The 19,271-nt window shown below is 41.2% G+C and overlaps 1 protein-coding gene across 3 annotated transcripts; it reads right to left on the reverse strand.

Annotated features, from left to right (window-relative positions):
- Positions 1 to 487: 487 nt before the first annotated feature.
- On the reverse strand, positions 488 to 13,172 carry Olr1 (oxidized low density lipoprotein receptor 1). 3 transcript variants are annotated; one of them, XM_021655297.2, is made up of 7 exons: positions 13,022 to 13,172; positions 10,204 to 10,305; positions 8,010 to 8,255; positions 6,061 to 6,198; positions 3,517 to 3,653; positions 2,782 to 2,897; positions 488 to 2,504 (listed from the first exon to the last, which is right to left on the reverse strand). In XM_021655297.2, exons 1-7 carry the CDS (start codon positions 13,098 to 13,100, stop codon positions 2,360 to 2,362), a joined length of 963 nt encoding a protein of 320 aa, XP_021510972.1. In that variant the 5' UTR covers positions 13,101 to 13,172; the 3' UTR covers positions 488 to 2,359. The 3 variants fall into 3 exon arrangements, with proteins under 3 accessions (XP_021510972.1, XP_021510971.1, XP_060240269.1); XM_021655296.2 differs by having other exon boundaries at positions 13,016 to 13,171; XM_060384286.1 differs by having other exon boundaries at positions 2,368 to 2,504; positions 2,782 to 2,865; positions 13,016 to 13,171.
- Positions 13,173 to 19,271: the final 6,099 nt, after the last annotated feature.

Below are 19,271 nucleotides of genomic sequence, written 5' to 3' on the forward strand. Positions count from 1 at the left end.
ATAAAATAAATAAATCCAAAAATTAAGATTTTTTTAATAGGAGAAGATGCATCTGTTTTTATTGCAAATTGCTATGCTAAGGCTGGCTGACATTCATGGGAGGCTTCCCCTTTTCTGGAGAAAAAGGGAGGAGGAGTGGATGTGTTGGGGGGGAGGTGAAGGGAAAGACTGGGAGAAGAGGAGGGAGGGGAAACTGGAATAGGGATATAAAGTAGATTAATTAATTAACTATTTTAATTTAATAAATAAATAATTGAGATTTTTAAAAAGATTGGTTAAAATAGTGATACTGACCACACCAAATTGTGGTGCAGATGGAAAGAAACTGGTTCATGCCCACATGCCTGTGGGAATGCAAAGTGCCTTAACTTTGGGAAAACATTTAGCAGTTTCTCAGATCACTAAGCATATATTCACATACTACATGATCACATTCATAGGTGCTTACCTGAGAAACCAGATCCTGGGTTTAGAGAGAGACTTGTCCTCAGACATTCATAATAGCTTTATTTGTAGGTGTCCCTGAACCCAAACAACCCAAATGGCATCAGCAGGTACACGGATAAACAACTGCCAATGTGTACCCACAGGGGAATGCTCAAAATTTAGAAAAAATGAGGAACTAATACAAACTCTGAGTTGGAGATATATGAGTACCAAAATAATTGCACCAAGTGGAAGAAGTTGGACCAGAGAAAAAAGAACATATTATGTAATTCCATTCACATAAACTGTACTAGCCATGTGTGGAATTACATAACTTGGGGTCAGAGGCAGGAGGATCTCTGTGTGTTAGAGGCCAGCCTGGTCTATGTAGTGAGTTATAGGCTAGCCAGAGCTACATATGAGACGCTGTCTTAAAAAATATATATATTTATATATATATGTATGTATGTATGAATAGATACATAGATAGATAGGTATAGATATATAGATATAGATAAACTCTCTGAAATGTAAACTGAAAGAAGATTGGTGTTTGTTCTAGGGAGGAGGCATTGGGAAGGGGCAGAATGACAGATTTGTTCATCATCTTGGCAGTGGTGATATGATCACCACAGCGGACCATGAAAAACACTTACAAATTTGGTTTATGACAAGTTCATTACACACAAAACCACCAATGTCTCATCTTCCCAAGAATGTATCTAGCATACGAACACACACACACACACACACACACACACACACACATAGAACTGCTATTATCCCTAGAACAATGGAAAGCTTCCTTTGAAGGGGAAGAGTCTGTGAAGTGTGTGGAGAGTGGCGGCTCCAAGAACAGAAGTTTCTAAGTCTGTCTGTTCCAGTGTTTTCATTTCAGCTCACATTGCCCTGAGAACTTGTTCTGCAGCCGACTTTCCTCCATCTTGGTCGTGTATGTGTCTGAACCATCGCACAGCATGGCAGGGTCTAGGAGAGGTGACTACAAAGGGTATGTAGTTGAAGGGAGAAAATTCTGTTTTTGCTTTGGAGCCATATATTCTATGGCTCTAACAAATACTGTTTTAAAGGGCTAGCATTACAACACTGTCTTTGTGTGTTTATTTGTTTTGTTAGAGAAAAGATAAAGAAATAACTGCTGCAAGAATTGATCACAGGGACTGGAGAGACAGCTGTGGTTTGGAGCACTGGCTGTCTTTCCAGGGGACACCGATTTGAATTCCTACCACTTACATAGCAGCAGCCCACAACCATCTGTAATTCCATTTCCAGAAAATCTTATGCTCCTTTCTGACCTCCAGTGGCACTGGGCACTTATGTGGTGCAAAGACATACATGTAGTCAAACCATCCATAAACATCAAATAAAATTAAAATAAAAAACGTCATTGTGTAAATGGTGCAGTCTGGAGAGGGGCCACAGTCTCGGAGAACAAGCCATAGGATTTTGGAGAACATGAGTTCCTGTTTGCAGTGTAGCTTCCCCCTCGTCGGTTTCTCTGCGTGCTTTTCCTCAGGCATTTCTCCGAGCCCCTTCCTGCACTTCAGCAGGTCTTTACATTCTGTCTGCCATGCAGCTCCAGAAGGCACATTGAGGTAGAGGAGACTGAGCAGAAAGCATTCTCCGGGTCAGGCAGGCATCATCGTTCAAAACAGGAAAGGGAAGAAGGATTGCAGGTTGGTTGGGAAACTTGGGAGGGGCAAGGCCCATGTGTATGGATAAACGACTGAACTCACAACTTGTGGCACAAAGATGGCAAAGAGTTTTTGCTTCGGGTTCTTGTCTCTGCTGAGGTGGGCTGTACTAACAGGTAACTGACGCTGTCAGCGTCAGCATGTTTTATACTCAAGAACGATTAGCTTAAATTTTGGAAGGACAGTCAAAGGTCTTTGGCTCTTCTCCAAAATCTTTAGATTCACCGCATTAGCGATAAATTTGCCTTCTTCTGGCATATGCTGAATGCAGATAAACCGCAGCTTTCAGCAAACACGGTCCCTTGTTGAAGGTATGCACAGGTGGCTGACGGATGCGTCTGGAAAGAAACACCCCTGATCCTAAAGCTGTTGGTGGAGAGAAAAGAAAAAAAAAAAAATTACACACATTGTCTTTGTGTTAGAAATCGACCTTGCCTCAAAGCTGGAAATCACCAGAAATGTTAAAGAAAAGGACAGCAAGATCTGAAGGAGAAAAGGGCACACCCTCATGTGATTTGTATGGATTTCACACTCTTCATTCTGACAAGTAGAGGATATAGGTGGAATGTAACAGTGACTTCAGAGCAGGTCCGGACAGGAATAGAATGCTCACAATAGCCCCCAAGAGGAGTAGTGGACTTACAAGTGAAGACGCAAGGGAGAGCCATTGTCCCACAGCCATGGCTGGTTGGGTTTCTTCCGATGCAATCCTATCCAGAACGGGGAGCTAGAATGGGAGGTTGCTTGTAAGATGAAGTTCTGTGGAAAGACACCACTCTGAATTTTAGATTCATCAAACTGAACAGCAAAAAGATCTTCTTCAACAACCCTTGGTGGTTTAATGAAAATGTTTATGGAAGACTATGGAGATTACATACTCAAGGCCAAGCACGCAGTCAGAGGAAAAACAGCTCTTTTCTCTCTCAACAAGTGTTCCTCCCTGTGGTGGTTTGAATAAAAAATGGCTCTCATGGACTTACTTTCAGGCAGTGGCCTTATTGGGGGTGTGCCCTGTTGGAGGAATTGTGTAACAGAGCGTGGGCTTTGAGGTTTCAGAAGTTCAAGCCAAGCCCAGGGTCACTCTCTCTTCCTGGCGTCTGCAGATCCAGATGCAGAATGCTAAGCTCCTCTCCAGTCTGCCTGTGTGTTGCCATGCTTCCCACAAACCGATAGTGGACTAAACCTCTGAAACTGTACACAGGCCCCAACTAGAGACTTTCCTTTAGAAGAGTTGTTGTTGTGGTGGCATCTATTCCTAGGTGGTGGCATCTATTCCTAGGCAATAAAACCCTAATGGAGACACTCCCCCAAACTCCCAAGCCTGATTCATTTTTATACTAAACCATTATCCAGCAAACTATGACCACAAACAACTCACCAGATCATCTGTGCTATTAATTTGCATCAAATGGGCATCCAAAGACAGGCAGTTCTCACGGCTTCTTGCCCAGTTAAAGGGCCCAGGGAACAGGTAACAGTTTTCTTTGTGCCAGATCCAGTCTTCTGGACAAGGACCTAGGAAGTGTTAACAAAGAATGGGCAAGCTCTGAGTAAAAGCATTTCTTCATTTCTACTTTAGAATGATTTCCAGTTCTACAGACACTGGAATGGCCAGAGTCTTTATTTCCCTATTAAAAATAATTTTTACATTTTATTTTTATTTTGTATGTGCACCATGAACATGCCATGGTCACAGAGGCCAGAAGAGGGCATCAGATCCATAGGAATTGGAGTTGCAAACAGTAATAAGCTATTGTGTGGGTGCTGAAAACCCAATGTAGGTTCTGTAGAAAAGTAGCCAGTGCTCTTAATCACTGAGTCATCTTTCCAACCCTTATTTCTCTCTATGTGTGTGCACACATGTATTTTATTGAAAATAGATTTTTTTTTCATACAATATATACTGATTATGGTTCCCCTCCCCTTTATTACTACAAAGATGAGAGGAGTCTCAGTTTCTATCCCTTCCCTTTATGTGTGTGTGTGTGTGTGTGTGTGTGCATGCATGTGTGTGTGCGTATTCTTCAAATAATATTTGAATAAAAAGAGATGAAGCATTCTGATTTTAGTAAACTAGGCTGACTTTGCATTTAGTATTTAATTTCTCCTCTAGGAGACATAGGTTGGTATTTAAGTTTGAACTTTTTTTTAAAGTTATGTTTGAAATGATGAAAATGAGACTTAAAGAAATAGATGTCAGCTGAGTGTGGCTGTGCACACCTTTAGTCTCCAGCACATGGGAGGCAAGGGCAGGCGGATCTCTGTGTGTTCGAGGCTAGCCTTGCCTACAAAGTGAGTTCCAGGACAGCAACGGCTACACACAGAGAAACCCTGTCTGGAAAAAGAAAGAAATTAAGAAAGAAAGAAAAGAAAGGAAGGAAGGAAGGAAGGAAGGAAGGAAGGAAGGAAGGAAGGAAGGAAGGAAGGAAGGGAAATGGATATCTGTTGGCTATTTTATTATAACAAAGTTAGACATGTATTTAAAAACTTCATTTCTCTGAATAATGGAATTCATCCTGACTACATCATCTCCTTCTTTTATCCGTGTGCTACCCAGTACAGTCACCAATGTGGATCCTGAAATGCAGTGAGTTTGCAGGCACCTGTGCTTGTGCTTAGGGAACCCCTGTGCTTTGGAAAACTTGGACAGAACCATGCAGATTAGCTCTTTGATACTGTCATAATGGCTCATGTTAAATTAATATTTCAGATGTGATGGTTAAGTGAAGTATTTCACTACACTTAATTCCAGCTGCATCTTTTTCCTTCTTTAAACACATACATGCTAGAAAATTTAACCATTGCACAGTGGCTCATGTTCTTTTGGACAAGCTTGTTTTCTGGAGAATGCAGTATTGTAGCCCTGAGTACTCCCTATGTAGATGAGGCTGGCCTTGAACTTAGAGACCTACCTGCCTCTCTCAGTAAGGATTAAATGCATGCCTGACAATGCTGGACCTGAAAGACTTATAAACCGATTAACTTTGCATCAAACCAGTTAACCTCATTATTGTTAAACTCTACTCTGCTCTCAATATTTTTCTCTATTCAATGAACTAATGGCTATTTATATCATTATTTTATAATATGTACATAAAGAAATTGCACAGTAAACCTGTTAGCCACAGAAGCAACAAGTTGAAGAAATTTGCTTTTGAGTGGCATTTAATTGTGAATCCTGACAACAGAGGCCTCATTTGTGCACTTCCTAAGAAGAGACATCATAGTGAAAGAGAATTTGCACACAGAACTCTGCAGTGAGAAGCACTGACCTCACTGATTGCACTGCAGAAAAACTCAATCGTGAAGAAATGTAACTGCATTCTCTATCACACACAAGTTGACAACATAATCTACTCTTTTTCTGCCTCCTAGATTCTGAATCCCTTTAGACCGATCAAGTCATCTCAATTCCTGTATACACCACTTGCTGACCTCTTACTTTTGTTCAGCCTCAAGTATCTGCCTAAGTCTTCAGTCAGCTGACCTCCACCGGCTGGACTTAGACAGATGTAGTCCCCCTTTCAGAAACAGGGGCAGAAGGAAGCTACCAAGGGAGCTGAGGTAAAGAAGTGCAAGGACAGGAAGACTCCCAAGGAGAGGGAAACCAGTGACTAAAGTGCATTTGATGGGAACAATAGCACATCTGTGGCAAGAGGTGACCATGGGACACCTTCAATACAGACCTCAAAGCTAGACTGTGAAAGAAAGAAGGAAGAAAACTTTAAGGCCAAGAGAAAGGAGAGCTCCAACAATGCCAGTGCCTGCAAGGCTTGCTCCAGGCTAGGCTGGAAATGGCACTCACTGAGAGCCTGTAGGGCACTCTGAGTGCTTGGCATATGTGTGGTGCGGTGGCTTTGTGAAACCTGATGAAGACTGAGCAGATCTCCCACCACTCCTCTGCACTGCTCCTCCCCTGTACCTGAAGAGTTGGCTGCTCTCTGCAGGGCTTCCTGGAGGTTCTGGTTCTGCAGCAGAAGTTCCTCCTGCTCTTTGGCTTTCTCATTCAGCTTCCAGGTGAGGGTGTCTATCATTTCCTTCAGTTCCCTCTGCGCCTCCTCTACAGTGTGACAAAGTGGGAAGAAATTCCTTAAGATGAGTTACTTTATAATTTCACTTTTCACTGTGGCAAAAACACACCTGATAATTTATTTTATAGACACAAGTTTCATCACATAGAAAAATGTAGGCCTAATAATGTGGTTCTTGACTGCAATTCCAGCACTCAGGAGACTAAGGAAAGGGGGTTTTTAGAAGTTCAAGGCAAATGTAGCCTAAATAATGAGTCCCCAGGAAAACCTGGGCTACACAGTGAGATTCTATCTAAAACAAACTAACAAACAAATACAGAAAATGAAAATATGTACATAAAGGATAAAACAGGAAGATTCTGGAATAATAAGAGCAGAAGTGAAGCAGAAAAGGCAGACAGCAGTCTAAAGCAGGAGGTAGGTACAACTTTGCTTACAATATACCAAGCTCTATCCTAGCATGTAAATGTGCTCAAGTCATGTCTTAATAAACTAAAGAAATGAACTAGACACCTTGATGTATTATGGCAAAGTGAAAAGGGCATGCCTATTTGGGTCGTATTAAAATCAACTACATTCCTTTTTGTGTACATTAAAATGTTATATAGCATAGGGCGATATCTACTATTGCATACAAAAATTAACGAACACAAATATCATTTATGAAGTACTCAAACTCTTGGAACTTCTTTGCATATCTGAACTCACTTATCCATGTGAAATTCAGAGATAGACTTCATTAACTGTCTTCATTTCACAGATCAAGAAGTCAGGAATTTGAACCTAATGTTGAGTATGTGTTTAATGTTTGTTGATAAACCTTGGTTTGGACTAAAAGCCAGACTGCTGGGCATGCCTGTGAAGGACTTTCATAATCAGATTATATGAAGTAGGAAGACCTCCCCTAACTATGGATGGTCCCTTCCTGAAGCATCACAAAGACAAAAAGGAAGAAGGAAATTTTGCTGTGGGCCTGTGTGCATTCACTCTGTGGGCAAGTTCATGGCTGCACTCCTTTCTTGATATGAAAATCAACTTCTCTGGCTTCAAAAATACCTTGAAGATCAGGAGCTCTTCAGGGATATTCCAGACCTTCAGTGCCAGACAGGGACAGCTGAGACACCCAGCCTTACCTACTGATCAACTCCCAAATTCTCCACCCATCTATAGCCATTGTTAGACTCCTCCGACATATTATGTAAACCAATCTAATAAATCTCCTTTTAATGTAAAGTCATCCTGTTGGTTCTGTTCCTCTTGGGAACCCAATGCAGCTGCTGTAGCACATACCCCCTCAAACATGAGGGGGATGAACGAATTGAGGAAATGTTCCTCTGTGGGCTCTCTAGACATGCTTGTTCAGGATATGGGGGCCTACATGGAGCCTTCCATTTTAATCAGTATATTTGCATAGCCAAAGATTAAGTCTACCAATTCTTGTGCTAAATGTAAAGATCTATTCATGTGAAGGTCCTGAATCTCCTTAGCTTCCAAGTAAACCATATCTTATCTGTGAGTAGGACAGATAAATACTTCCTCAAATTGAAAAACACTAGCCTCTTTTTCCACGTGATATTTCAGTATTATGATATTTTTACCAGGCTCTTCTTGAAACGCTATGATCAAAGATTTCATATGGGGTTTCTACTAATTGGTTATATCTAACATTAGAAGGAATGGAACACAACAGCTAGCATATTTGCCAGAAGGGGGCGTGTGAGTTCTGTGTCTGCCCCACTGCTCATCTCTGACAATTGTGAGAGGGAGCTCTTCATCATCCCTACACAGGTTGAATCCCACACAATTTATAGCTGTTAAAGGTACACTGTTTCTCCTGTACCTGAAGAGTTGGCTGCTCTCTGCAGGGCTTCCTGGAGGTTCTGGTTCTGCAGCAGAAGCTCCTCCTGCTCTTTGGCTTTCTTATTCAGCTTCTGGGTGAGGGTGTCTATCATTTCCTTCAGTTCCCTCTTCACCTCCTGTGAAGTGTTTTCTGCCTTCTGCTGGGCTGATATTTGCCCCTCCAGGATATGATCTTGCTGAGTAAGGTTTTCCTGGTATTGCTTTAGGAGGTCAGATACCTGAAGAACTATACCATAGAGAATTAAGACTCAGCCTCAATTCTGTTACAAAGCTGTCACTGGATGTCCAGGAAATTAAAACACAGACTCAAATAACCTATCTTGTCAATAGAAGAGTGTTGACAAAATGTTTTATTAACTTGAACAATTATGGAGGAATAAATATGCTTCAAAGACTTCTGGGAAATGCCCTGGGTTTATGGGATTAGAAGTTATTCAACTGTAGTTTTGCAATTACCATTTTATTGTAATTTTTATTAGCAATCATGCAGATATTTCTGAATTAAAAAATTGCCACAGTTCAGTGTTTTGTTGAGATTTACATACAAATTAAAAATAGAGATGAAGAATGGTAATTTAGAAATTCAGTGTCAGAGGGATGAGAGGTAGGGATGTAGTTCAGAGGGGTGATGGGTGAGGGGATGTCGCTCAGTGACAGAGGACTGGGTCTGGGTTCTACATTGAGTTTCCAAAGATAAATAAATAAATAAATAAATAAATAAATAAATAAGGTAAAGACAAAGGATGGCCGTGGATTCACCTCTAGTTGACAAGCTATTTGCAACTGATGGCTACTGGAAAGGGAGAATTTTCTTCATGGATGTGACCCCAGGGAGGCTACCTCTGCTCCAGCCGATGGCCCTGTACCATGAGCACACAGGCAGATTTAAGTGGACTCAGTGGATTTAACAATAAAAACAGAGCACAGGAAATAAAGAAGCAAAGTGGGGTTGCAGGGGAGACTTGAAGGGGAAGAAAAGGGGGATGTGTTTGATCAAAATGCATTATACTCATGTATACTCTCAGAAAATAAAAATGCAAAATAAAAAAATTAAAGAAATAATAAGGTTAGAAATAGTATAATGTAGTAAATAAAATATTGGCAGTCTATAGCAATCAACTCTCCCCTTGACTCTGACTCATAGAAGGAATTGCCATTAGACTTTTATTCAGCTTAGTATGTCTGAAGCTCCTCCCACACCGTCTACAAGGCCAGGCTTCCTAATTTTGTTTAGGAACTCTGACGTTTGCTTTCTTTTTTTGAGGCAACCGCCCACAGAATATTCGTAAATTTCTGCAGAGTGGCCTTAAACGTAAATGTTGCTTTAGCCATAGAACGGTTTAGGAGTGGGGAGATGAAATGAAATGTTGAGTGTGACCGAGCAGAGCTGAAGAACTCTTCGAGAGAAACTCGGCTCTGTTCCAGTGCAAGCAGCTGCCATTCTGCTGCCTCTAGGCTAAATCTAAGCGTGCTGGATGGTGATCAACACCTCAAAGGAATATTTTTTCCAACTGCTGCCCCCATCATTAGGAGAGGCTTCGAGTGGCCACATAAAATTTTAAGAAGTGACATGTGGGAAGCGAATGGTGCTTCTGAAGCCTAATTCTTGGACCCTGGCTGGCGGAATAATGCGGACCTGAACCTGCTCATGCAGGCTGCTGCATGGAAAATATTAGCTTTCCTTCTTAGCTCACTCTGGTCCTTACCCTCATCCCTTCTTTTTCCTTCTCATTATCTCCTCTTTCCTACATGTTATAAACTCAAAGTGCATTTTGCTGTCGGTGTTTTACTGATTTTTAAGGAGACCACCATGATGCTTAACATTTAATCAGATCAGTCAAAACAAAACTAAATGGGATTTCTTTTGCTCTTGCATTGCTCAGACGACCCTCTGTATTAGAAACTTCAAGTGATTACCAAATTACTCTAGGACGTAAACAGGCCTCCATGAAATTATGAAGAAAAATAAAAAAAAAAAACTTTCTACTGTGAATAATCTCTCTCCCATCCCCGTCTCTAGAGGAGGGATGAACACAAAATACCTATTCAATGCTTGGCTTAGTCTCAAAGTGTTTAGCCTAAAATGGCTCCAAACGTGGAGTCTGATCTGAGCTGTTACGAGCTGTGTTCAAAGCCCTCACTGCCCACCTCCAGCTCCCTCTTTCCACACTTACATTGCGTGTGCTGTGTAATGAGGGTCACTGACAACACCAGGCAAAGCACCACCAGCGTCACGGCAGCAGGACACCACCATGGGGAGGAAAGCAAACGGAGACCTGCAGGGAAGGAGAAGCAGAAGATTGGGAAAGATAGAGACAGGTCATCAAGCTGGGCTCTGGATCCTGTCTGTGCTTGCTCTGGGGGCTGTGCCCCTCTGCCCCTCCCCCATCCCACAGGCTCTGCAGCTGTGCAGGTGAACAATGGATGGTTTTACGTGGAACTGAAGTAAACTGCTCATGGTCTCACATCAAAATAATAATAACAACAACAACAGCTGGGATTGAATACTTGATCCTGAAGCTTGTACTTCATCTACTCTGTGTATAATGCTCAACGCAGCCTACCAATTTCATCTACTATGCAGAAAGGCTGATGTTTCCATACACATATACACAGGTATGCATAAGCAACATTATCCAAACAAATGTGATACGTCAAGCAAAATATTTCCTCAAGAAAGTCTATGCCTAATATCATACCATTCAATTTTTATTCCACTAAAATTACCTCTTGGAACTGGAGTTATTGACCAAAGGAAACTAGAAATAAAACCTTGATAAGCACTTGGCTTATAATAATAGCCGCCTTGCAGCTATGTTAGGTGTGGCTATTCATCCCCAGAGGAAAAGTCGCCTTATTTGTAAAAGCAAGTCAGGTAGCCCTCAGACATGTGACTGTCCAGTTACGTGTCCCAGCATTGAATAACCGCAGGCCTTACAGCTCCAAGAGGGAAACACACACAACGTGGTTTCCTTTCCTTGTAACATAAACAAAACACTCATATTTTCCTGTTTTCTTAGAAAAGAAACTGAAAGCTTCGGCCACTAGCTTGAGAACAAACATGTAATAAAACTTAAACCATAGGTCTTTGGCTTTTATATTGTTCTTGCTTGAGACAATGTTTACTTTGTAGCCCAGGCCGCCCTGGAACTCACTAAATAGCCCAGGCTGCCCTGGAACTCACTAAATAGCCCAGGCTGGTCTCAGACGGGTGAGTCCTCTTGCCTCAGGCTCCCTCGTATCCGGCTGCAGTATCCGGCATGCAGCACCACATCTGGCTCCAAACATATCTTTAATCTAATGCTCATAAGCCACAATACTTGGAGTGTTATACTACCAAGCTTTCCATGTGAATGTGTTAAGGGTTCAAGTCAATAAACAGTCAAAAATATTCAGAGTTCTCAGGTGTTAATAATCTTTGTCAGACTCTTTTTTTTTGTCAGAATCTTTTGTTCTTTGATAAAGAACAAAACGATAGAAATTATAACAGGGAAAAGTGCAGCTCATTCTCTTGGCCGAGTGATATGTCTCTGTACTTGTGGTGAGCTCACAGACAATAGAACACAGTAATGTTTCTTACAAGCAGTTGCCTTATCCTGGCACCTGGCATCATGTATCTGTGTGTAGAAATTCCTTCCTCCACCCCAGTATTCATCTCACATGTATGCCCACAACTCTTAAATGAAACACCAATGCCATGAGCTACCATGTGGAAGGAAGACACAAGATCCTCTTATCTACAAGGCTCCTTCTTCTCATCTCGGTGGCAGAAAGAGATTATGGGTCTAATTATCACCCAGCGTGGCTTTCTAGTCACAAAAACAACCTTTAGTCAATCGATAAAGATGTACTCACTGGCTTTAGGGCCTAATTTACACCATTCACAGTAGGTAAGTGATCTAAACATATTTATGGCGAAAGTCAGGCAAGCAATATTTATTTCACACACAAAAAAAATGAATGAATGGTTGAACAAGTCAACAACTGGCATTAGCTCCTACATCTACTACTAAGCACCAGCACTTCTTCACACCGAAGGAGTTCAGCAGCTGCTAACTCTGAGCTTCTTTAGCAGCTCAAATCTTAGATCACGAAGCACTCACCCTTAATCTACACATTGAAAGATCCTCGTCTTGTTTACAGACACACAGACTGTTGTTCTTCCTCTTTTTATGTTTTGTTCCTTTTTTTTTTTTTTTCTCTGAAACATGGTTTCTCTGGGTAGCCCTGGCTGTCCTGGAACTTACTCTGTAGAGCAGGCTGACCTGCCTCTACCTTCCAAGTGCTGGGATCAAAGGCAGTGTGCCACAACTGCCCAGCCTTTTTGCTCTTAATTTTATAAAATAATAGACATTTTATTGTACTTTTCTACAGAATTAATCTTATCAATTAAACTTAAGTGGTTCAACTTACTGTATTGAAACATAAATTATAATTTTTAAAGTGTCAATAGACAATAAAGTCTAATGTATACTCGGCCATACTAAATATCCTGAATTTGCTTTAGATAATTCACAAAGCACTTCAGACTTTTGCAGTATTTCAACAACACCTTTAAAAATAGTCACTGTGTGCTCTGAGTGAATGCTCTCTTTCACCAACGGGATTCTTCATAATTGGGAATCTGGTATGGTGCTGGCTCTACTGTATGTGAATCAATTAAACTGGGTGACTTTATGAAACCTCCTGATTCTGGGCTAGCTTTCTGTAGAAGGCAGATAACATCAGCACTACTCCTGAAGCCTTAAGTGTATAGGTCTGGAGAAGTCATTAATTTAAAGCTGTAACACAAAGAATAGCTTGTGCTAAAGAGGTAGTAGCAGCTAGTTATCTTGCATTCTTCTTGTAGATGGTATTGTTCTCTTGTATGTCCTGATATTTGATTTTTTTTTTTAATTTCTAGCTTCATTCTCCAGTACATTTAATTTATACTTCTGAGCTAGGCTTGGCATTCTGTCTCTATAAGAACCCACCCATCCCTGGTACCTTTACCCTTCCTGACAAACGACTTCTGATCAGGCTGGTCATTCGCAGGCTTCATCTTGTCATCAAAAGTAATTTCCAAATTCATGCCAAGGATGCAAAACCGAAGCAGTCAAGGAGCTCAAGCAACTGCCGGTGGGTGAGCCTCTGCTGCAGCTTAAATAGCCGCACTTATCTAGCAGAGGATGACTCAATCGTCGCAGAAGGAGGGGAAGCTTTGCTTCATTTTGGAAAGTTGGCTAACAGGAATTCTTAGGTTGTGTCTACTGTGGGTGGGGACAGTGGTAATTCCAGTCGTGTTTCATGACCTCTCACTACGAAACAGACAGCAGGGAAAAGTGCACTGTCCAAGACAATTATAGGAAAGACTCTGCAGACATATCAGATAAGGGCTCAAAGCTCAAAGAAGCACTTACTTCAAGCTAGGTTCGTAGAAAGGAATGTGTCTGCACCGGGTGATTTAACTTTGTTGTCCACATTCATCTGTTTGCTGATTCACCAAGGTGGATTGTGGCTATACGGTGTCTTTTTATAAGTAGTACATTTCACTCTTAATGGTTTTAGTCGGCACTTAGAAATATAACATAAACCATGTAAGATTTCCATTTCTAGGTATGGTGCCTTGGGCACTGGGCTCAGTAGGGACAGTCTTGCGTGCAGTGGCTTTAAACAGCAGCATGAAATAGATAAAGTTTTTGGACCTTTCTTTGGGTCTGTCATCTTGGAGAAATACTTATATTGAATCTCTATGTCTGTCTATAACTTGAGTATAATGTGTATTTGATATTTCAATAGCCAGGTATAGTGACATAACCTCTAATCCAGCACGTGGGGCAGGTAATGTTTCAAGAAGAACTTAAGAGATACTGTGAAAAATGACAAGTTTTGTAGTTGAAACATAGAACTTAGAAATGACAGTTAAAACTAATATTAATTGTAATATTCAGGATAGTTAAGTTGACCAGGAAATAATATGTTTTAGTCTGAGTCATGCTTCCTGAGCTTTTTATACCCATATCTGTCCATAGATAGAATCACCTGTTTTCCATTATGAAAAGATATGTCTCATACTTTTTAATGTGTGTGTGTGTGTGTGTGTACATGTTTGCTTGCATGAGTGCGTTACACAGGTGCATGTGAAAGTCAGAGGATAACCCAGGTGTTGGTGGGTCCTGGCCTCCCACTGTTTATTTGAAGTTCTCCTGTTTGCTGATGTGTGCTCCGGGCTATGACCTGCCAGATTCCAGATTCCCTCCAATCTCTGTCTTCCATCTCACAGCAGGAGTACTGAGATTGCAGACAGGTGCGTTACCAGACGGGCTTTAAATGAGTTCCAAAGATCCTAACTCGGGTCCAGCCCTTGCATGTGTTTTTGCATAAGGAATCCCTACCTACTAAACATATTTCCTGGAGTTTGTGTGTACAGTTCTCTCCGATAGCATAATTTTATTTTAAATCACTGAGAGGAAAAGTGGAGGGGGAATGGGGATAGATAAAAAGAAGATAACTAGGGTAAGATAATAGGAAGTTACACAGAAAAGCCCACCAATATTGACAGTGTATGCAGGATTCCATATCCACCCTTCATGCCAAGCCTTGTGCTTTCCCTCTTCTTATGTAGGATATCTAGCACAAGCTAAAAACAACTTATTTGCGATTTAAAGTTCTTGTCTTTCACACAGTTCACAAAACAGCCCAAACACAGAGCCAACACAACCTTATCAAAGATCAGAGTTTTATAAAACCAATGCCCCCTCTTACCTACTCCCAACCACTGTTTCTTAAATGGGGAGAAAAGGCAGGGCCTTATTGAATACATTCCTCAGTTTCCCAAGTGATCTTTTCACTTTTACTTTCACTGAGATTCAGTGGGATCCCAGGAACTTTCTCATAATGATGAATTAATAAACACTGAAATCACACTACAATGGTAAGGACACTTATTTTATTTCTACAGTGACTCACTTATCTCAGACACCATTAATATCACAAAATGTGAACTATGCAATGACTGCTGGGTTAGCTCCTTTGATGTGCCTTTAAGTACTTTCTCATTGATGTACAGCTGTCACCACAATCCGTCTTCACAATGTTCCCATCTTTTCTAGCTGAAAAGGCTCTCAATAGTAGCTCCTGTGACGGTTCGTTCTATTCCCTTCCTTATCTGGATCACCTGGTGCCTAGATAGAGCGTTTGGGAATGGAGGTTTTGCTGTGCAACTGTTTCCTCTAGATTTAAATATTTCTTACAGATGGGGGGGTGGTTCTTAAGACATAGTAGCTACACGGTGCTGGAAGATCAAAGTCATAAGATTCATAAGACCCCCTTTGCAATGTCATAAACACAATCAACAGCTGCAATTGTATAGGGAGACTGCCGTGGAGGACGCCTTCAATTGAGCAGAGAGTTTCAAAGTTGGTTTTCATGAATCTTCTTTACCGATACTGGGTTGGGATTTTTGGTGATATGGCTCTCTTAAAGTTATTCTTGTTCCTCTAAGTTGCCTCTCATTCGGGTTTCTGCAAGTGACCCCAATAAACCATTGGTTTATCAAGCTAGCCTTGTGTGGAATTGATTCTTGTATCTGTCCTTGGTGCCCTATCTGAGGTGAATAGATTTTGTTCACATCTTTCCATGAAAAGTCACACAACAGACAAACACAGCAATCAGTAAAGATGTCTATTTATATTTTGAAATATATTTCTATTTCTATTTCAAACTCTGAAAGCCAAAAGAACAGAAGCAATTATCCTCTTCCATGTGATGAAGCATTTCCTAGCAAATGGCCTTTGGGTTTCAACCTCAGTACCTGCTTGCTCTGGTCTTCATACTGGCCTTTACACTGGAATTGTAACCTCCCTTTAGGATCCTCAGTCTGCTGGATAGCACTACAGATTTAGACTAGGCAGCCCCTGTAGTCACATGAGACAATATCACCTAAGAAACTTCTGCCTTTATACCTACACATTCTATCAATTCTGCTTCGATTAAGAACTCCGCTGATCACTTCCTGTAAACTCTACCAACCACTTCCTGTTCCTCCTTGAAGTCAACCCTGTATCTTCAGTCTCTTGAATTTTGATACTGCACTTTGTGTTATATTTCTAATTCCTTAAAAACAACAACCACCACCATATGTGTGCGTGTGTGTGTGTGTGTGTGTGTGTGTGTGTGTGTATGTGTGTATACATATATATATGGTAATCATTGAACAAGAAGGAAAAGTTTATCTTGGCTCATGGTTTCAGAGATTTCATCATTCACGGTCAGTTATCTCCACTGCTTTTGACCTGTGGTGAGACAGAACATCAGCATGAAAAGAGGCTCAACTTGTGAAAGTAGAGCAAAGGGCAATCTCACCCAAGAACCTGTTTCCAAAACCTTTCTTCGATCAGTAAATCTCCTAACAGTGCAAACAGGCCAGCAACCAGCCCTTCAACATGTAAGTCACTAGTGAATATTCAATCTCTGTTAAATATACTTCATGTAGATGGAATCATTCACCAGTTTTCCTTTTATTTTTGATTTATTTTACTGAGTGTTATGTCTCCAAGTTTCATCCATATTACAGCACAACTTCACACATTCTTTCTTTATGTGGAAGATATTTTATTTATCTTTTCATCTGTTGGTATGAGTTTATGGTTGGATTGTTGTTACTGTTGTTTGTTTGGGGGTTTTGTTTGTTTGCTTTATTTATCTTTGGAAGCAGCGTCTCACTGTGTAGTCCTGGCTTGGAACTCACTAAGTAGACCAGGTTGACTCAAATCCAAAGGTCTTCCTGTCTCTGCCTCCCAAGTTCTAGGATTAAAGGTGACACTCTACCACCACATCTGAACTTTTCTCTTGCATATCCACAGAAATGTTTCCAGGAAACTGGAAAGACTTAAAAGAATTCAGGATGTTCCATGACCCCTAACTCCTATTGTCATGCCTCAGTGGAATTGCTTGTCTTTGAGCATGTGTTCTCGGAACTATAAAATGTAACAAAGGTTACAGAATGCATGTGATCGTATACAAGGAATTACTTCAGGCACATGAGTAATGTACTGAAGCTTCTCTCTTCCTGTGTCTGTCTCTGTCCTCCTCATCATTAAGATTTAAAGAAGCCTATCAGGTCCCATCAGGACTGCCTGGATCCTCTTCTGTGGTCTGGCTAGGTAGTCCCACCAGGAAGAAGTGATCAAAGAGCCTGCAACCGAGTTCATGTCAGAGACTGTCTCTTCTCCTCTTTCTAGGGAACCCACACAGAGACTGAGCTGTCTATGGGCTGCATCTGACAGGGGGTGTAGGTCCTCTCTATGTATAGTTTTCAGTTGATGCATCAGTCTCTGCAGTGCCTCTGGGCCCTGTTTTTTAATTTGTTGGTCTCCGTGTGTGGCTCCTATGGTCAAGGAGCCTTCCTACAGTAGGGAAGGAAGACTTCCTCTCTCAGTGGACTAGGGAGGAGGGATAGAGGAGGAAGGGAGAAGGAGGGTAGTATAGGGAGGAGATGAGGGAGGGGGCTATAACCAGGATACAAAGTGAATAAATTGTAAATAATAATAATCATAATAAAGCATAAAAATTATTTAAATAAGCATTCCTTCGTTGCCTGTAGGTCTTTGTCTAAGAGTGGGGTCTTGTGAGACTTCCCATTTGCATGCAAGCGTCTATTGGGGTTGTCCTTGTTCAGGCCTAGTGTAGGCACTGTATATTTGAGGCACCATGAATGATGCTAATGGCAAGAGAGGGAGAAATAATCTGCTCCAGCAATGAGCCACTATCAGATGCCCATCACCATGTGGTCAGTCCTGAAACCATGCACTTACAAGTAACAGTAAATGGACTGAGCAGTAATTTTGTGTGTGTGCCATGCACATACGACTGTGTGTGTTATTATATTATATGTGTGTGTATATATACATATATGTGTGTATATATTATATATACATATATATAACAAAGAGAGAGAGGTCAAGAATTTGAGAGACAGTGGGAGTGAGTACATGAGAAGGGTTGGAGGGAGGAAAGGAAAGAGAGAAATTATGTAATTATATTTTAGAAGCATGATTATACTAATTGCACAGCCACTGAGAAATGCATTCTGCCTACGAGAGCTTGCAAGTGGGTTCTCTGACGTGACAGCCTTCAGGCAAGAATGTTGCTATACAGATGTTTTGATCCAAGCCTTGTAGAAGTCCAAGCAATAGACCCAGCTAAGCTTTCTACATACTTGTGTTGCCTTAAACCATTGATCACACAATTGTAGTAATGAGCTACACGGCATATAAACCATACATCCTGAATCCTTCCTCCTGTATTGTTTAACTTCCGTGAGTTTAGCACAAATCTCTGAGTTTGATCAAAAACACTGCACAAAGGGGAAGTGGGGGCACTTGTTTGTAATCCCACCACCAGGAAGGTAAGGCAGGATCAGAAGTCAAGGTCACCTTACCTACCTACAAAGTTTGAGATCAGACATGAAACCCTGTCTCAAGGAAAGAAAACAACAACAACAACAACAAAACCTTCTGTTTAATCCTTTTACTAATTTTCTATGCCTTTGAGGTTGGAATTAAATATCTATGCTATGATCTCGGCTCTTAAATCAGAGAAAGTTCTGTTGTGTATTGTGGCACACACCTAGAATCCCAACACTAGGGGAGGCAGAGGCAGGTGGATCTCTGTGAGTTAGAGGACAGACTGATCTATAAAACACATCCACCTCAGCCAAGGCTACACAGAGAAACCCTGTCTCAAAAAAGCCAAAAACAAAAACAAACAGAAAAAAGAGAAACTTCCTAGTGAAACACCCACGTGTTTTAGAATGAAATCGACTTCTGCTGCCTTCTCCATTCTTGAAGCCATGGTCATGGCCCAACCCACCCCTCAGCCATGTACAACTTGATGTTGGTGAGTCAAAGTACCAATATTCCTGGTTTCTATTTCACTGAGGTATAGAAAGGAAGGAGAGCAGGGATGCTACCTGACAGCCAAGGTCAAAAGGAAAACAATCAAAGGAACCACAAGTTCGCATTTCTTTTTATTTTTCATTTTGGCTACACTTGTTAGAGCGGTTGTATAACAATTCCCTGAAGCACAGGTGAAGAGGTTAGTTATGGGAACTTCCCACTGGCCCTGCTCCTAGTCCTTCACAACATGAGTATAAGCTAATGATTCACAAGCTTAATGGGATGGGGTTATGTAGGCTGGTAATGAGAATATTCCCAACTTCACCAGCTCCCCTCTGTCCTTAGGCCACGAAGAGCTTCAGCTT

This window comes from Meriones unguiculatus, chromosome 5 (genome assembly GCF_030254825.1).
Source record: "Meriones unguiculatus strain TT.TT164.6M chromosome 5, Bangor_MerUng_6.1, whole genome shotgun sequence".
Taxonomy (NCBI): Eukaryota; Metazoa; Chordata; class Mammalia; order Rodentia; family Muridae; genus Meriones; species Meriones unguiculatus.

Coding starts and splice junctions, on each gene's coding strand:
- Olr1 (XM_021655296.2), bottom strand. CDS start 13,100: ATGAATTTGGAAATTACTTTTGATGACAAGATGAAGCCTGCGAATGAC. Junction 8,256..10,203: donor CATTACACAGCACACGCAAT/GTAAGTGTGGAA, acceptor TCTATGGTATAG/TTCTTCAGGTATCTGACCTC. Junction 6,199..8,009: donor GAGAGCAGCCAACTCTTCAG/GTACAGGAGAAA, acceptor GTCACACTGTAG/AGGAGGCGCAGAGGGAACTG.